The 2335-nt window shown below is 39.4% G+C and overlaps 1 protein-coding gene across 3 annotated transcripts in view; it reads left to right on the top strand.

Annotated features, from left to right (window-relative positions):
* Nucleotides 1-1265: 1265 nt before the first annotated feature.
* The window catches only part of LOC135095762 (aminoacyl tRNA synthase complex-interacting multifunctional protein 2-like), a 14720-nt gene continuing 13650 nt past the window's right edge, over nucleotides 1266-2335 (top strand). For all 3 annotated transcript variants that reach the window (XM_063996848.1, XM_063996846.1, XM_063996847.1), the window contains exons 1-2: nucleotides 1266-1498; nucleotides 2092-2283. In XM_063996848.1, the coding sequence (XP_063852918.1) occupies nucleotides 1370-1498; nucleotides 2092-2283 (321 nt within the window). In that variant the 5' untranslated portion in view covers nucleotides 1266-1369. The remainder of the gene's footprint in view (nucleotides 1499-2091; nucleotides 2284-2335) is intronic.

Below are 2335 nucleotides of genomic sequence, written 5' to 3'. Positions count from 1 at the left end.
CCTCACACACACCCACGCACACACGCAGAACTACCATTAAAAAAAAAAATATTACAATTAATTCAATATTAGCTAGCCCTCACACACACACACACACGCACACACGCAAAAATACCATTAAAAGAACCATATTACAATTAATTCAATATTAGCTAGCCCTCACACACACACACACGCACACGCACACGCAAAAATACCATTAAAAAGAACCATATTACAATTAATTCAATATTAGCTAGCCCTCACACACACACACACACACACGCACACGCAAAACTACCATTAAAAAGAACCATATTACAATTAATTCAATATTAGCTAGCCCTCACACACACACACACACACACGCACACACGCAGAAATACCATTAAAAAAAAAACATTACAATTAATTCAATATTAGCTAGCCCTCACACACACACACACACACACGCACACACACGCAAAAATACCATTAAAAAAAACATATTACAATTATTTCATGGTTAGCTAGCCCTCACACACACACACACACGCACACACACACACACACACACACACACTTAGGTACACAGGGACACTCGCATGACAACTTTCGTACTTGATAGGCTTGAATGAACTCTCCCTCCTTTAACACTGTAGATAATGGTGCCATCCTGCCAGCAACATCACTAGCTGGCTTATTCATACATTAATCGTATTCATTCATATGTATTCGGTTGCTCCATACACACACAATATGCTCACTTGCTGCCTACGTACACGTCTGCTACATACAAACATGTATAATGATATTTTAATGAGTCTACCTTATTTTGTCCAAGGGAGGTAAACATTTAAACATCTGATAATTATGTGTACTGAGGAAACATATTTTTAATGGGAGTTTGCAAGTTACACAAGGTTTTTTAATGAATTCACGTTAGACACACAAAAGATGAGTGTTGAGCGACCCCGGGACCAGTTTGAATTTGGCGCCTGAATTAGTGATATGTGGATATTTTGATACATACAGTTATAATGGCTTAGAATTAATTTTTACATGTTTATACTATATCATATATTTATTTTTTTTATTAGTGTAGTATAAAATGAGAGCAGTTGGTGCATGATATTGAAAGCGGAAAGAGTGTTTTGTAGATTGAAACTGGAATTTAAAGAACAACAAGAAAAATAACAAGAATAATGCAAACATATTAAATAAACTACAACAGAGAAGAAAAAAAAAAAGAAGAAGAAGAAAAACCTCCCGTTGTAGTAAGTGAAACAGAAAATAACCATCACCATCATCATCATCAGCCGAGCCACGCGGGCAGCACCACCACCACAACACCGGTACAGAGGATTCCCATATTTCCCTCCATTTCCCTGTTATTCCCGGTCCAGGCAGGATGTACCGGTGTCCCAAGCTGGTGGATGTCCCGGTGGTGGTGGAGCTGCCCTCTGTCATGTACAAGATGGCACCATTTTGCTTAAAAGGCCACGATACGGACCCTGCCCAGCTGACCCGCCCTGCCAAGGTGAGATTTAAATGGCTGTGTTCTTGTGGATTTAATTATTGACGTGACCTTGTTTGACCTGACTTAGGGTGTCTGAAGAGGTGTTAATGGCGGGATGTGTGTGTGTTTTAATGTGGTTTGCCTTTAATATCGAGGAAAATGCTTTTATTGATGTTTTTTTAAGAGAAATCCTGGTAATTAGCATGTCCCGCCCTTATTGTTGGTCTGTTCTGGGTAAAACAGCAGGGTTGGACAGAGAGGAGGTCCAATCCTTCTGTTTTACCCTGTTCTTTAAATACACGTAAGGCATAAATATAATATAGCCCAGCATTAACCTAACCTAACCTAACCTAACCTAACCGCCCCCAAACACACACACACACACACACACACACACACACACACACTGGTTTTCCATTGAGATTTAAAGGGAGTCTTAAAAATAAAAAAATGTTTATAGAGAAAAGAAGAATGTTTGCTATTTGATTTTGATGTTAAGGAGAAAATTATGAAAAAAATGTAGTTGTGATAATATATTCTTTAATTATCAGTTACTACTACTACTACTACTACTACTACTACTACTACTACTACTACTACTACTACTACTACAGAGCTATCCCGCGACATCAGCACTGGAGGCAAGGCAAGAGGCTGTGTTGAAACGACTCCAGACTTTAAAAGAGCAATTGGATCGTTTGCAGTCAACGAGAACTACTGCTACTACTACTACTGCTGCTGTTACTACTACTACTACTACTACTACTGCTGGTCTAGGGGCTGCTGCTTGCTCTTCGCCAATTAAGGTCGGTGTGTGTGTGTGTGTGTGTGTGTGTGCGTGTGCGTGTGTATGAGAGA

This window comes from Scylla paramamosain, unplaced genomic scaffold (assembly GCF_035594125.1).
Source record: "Scylla paramamosain isolate STU-SP2022 unplaced genomic scaffold, ASM3559412v1 Contig1, whole genome shotgun sequence".
Taxonomy (NCBI): Eukaryota; Metazoa; Arthropoda; class Malacostraca; order Decapoda; family Portunidae; genus Scylla; species Scylla paramamosain.
The sequence above is the reverse complement of the archived record's forward strand: the minus strand, read 5'-3'. Positions and strand labels throughout refer to the sequence as shown.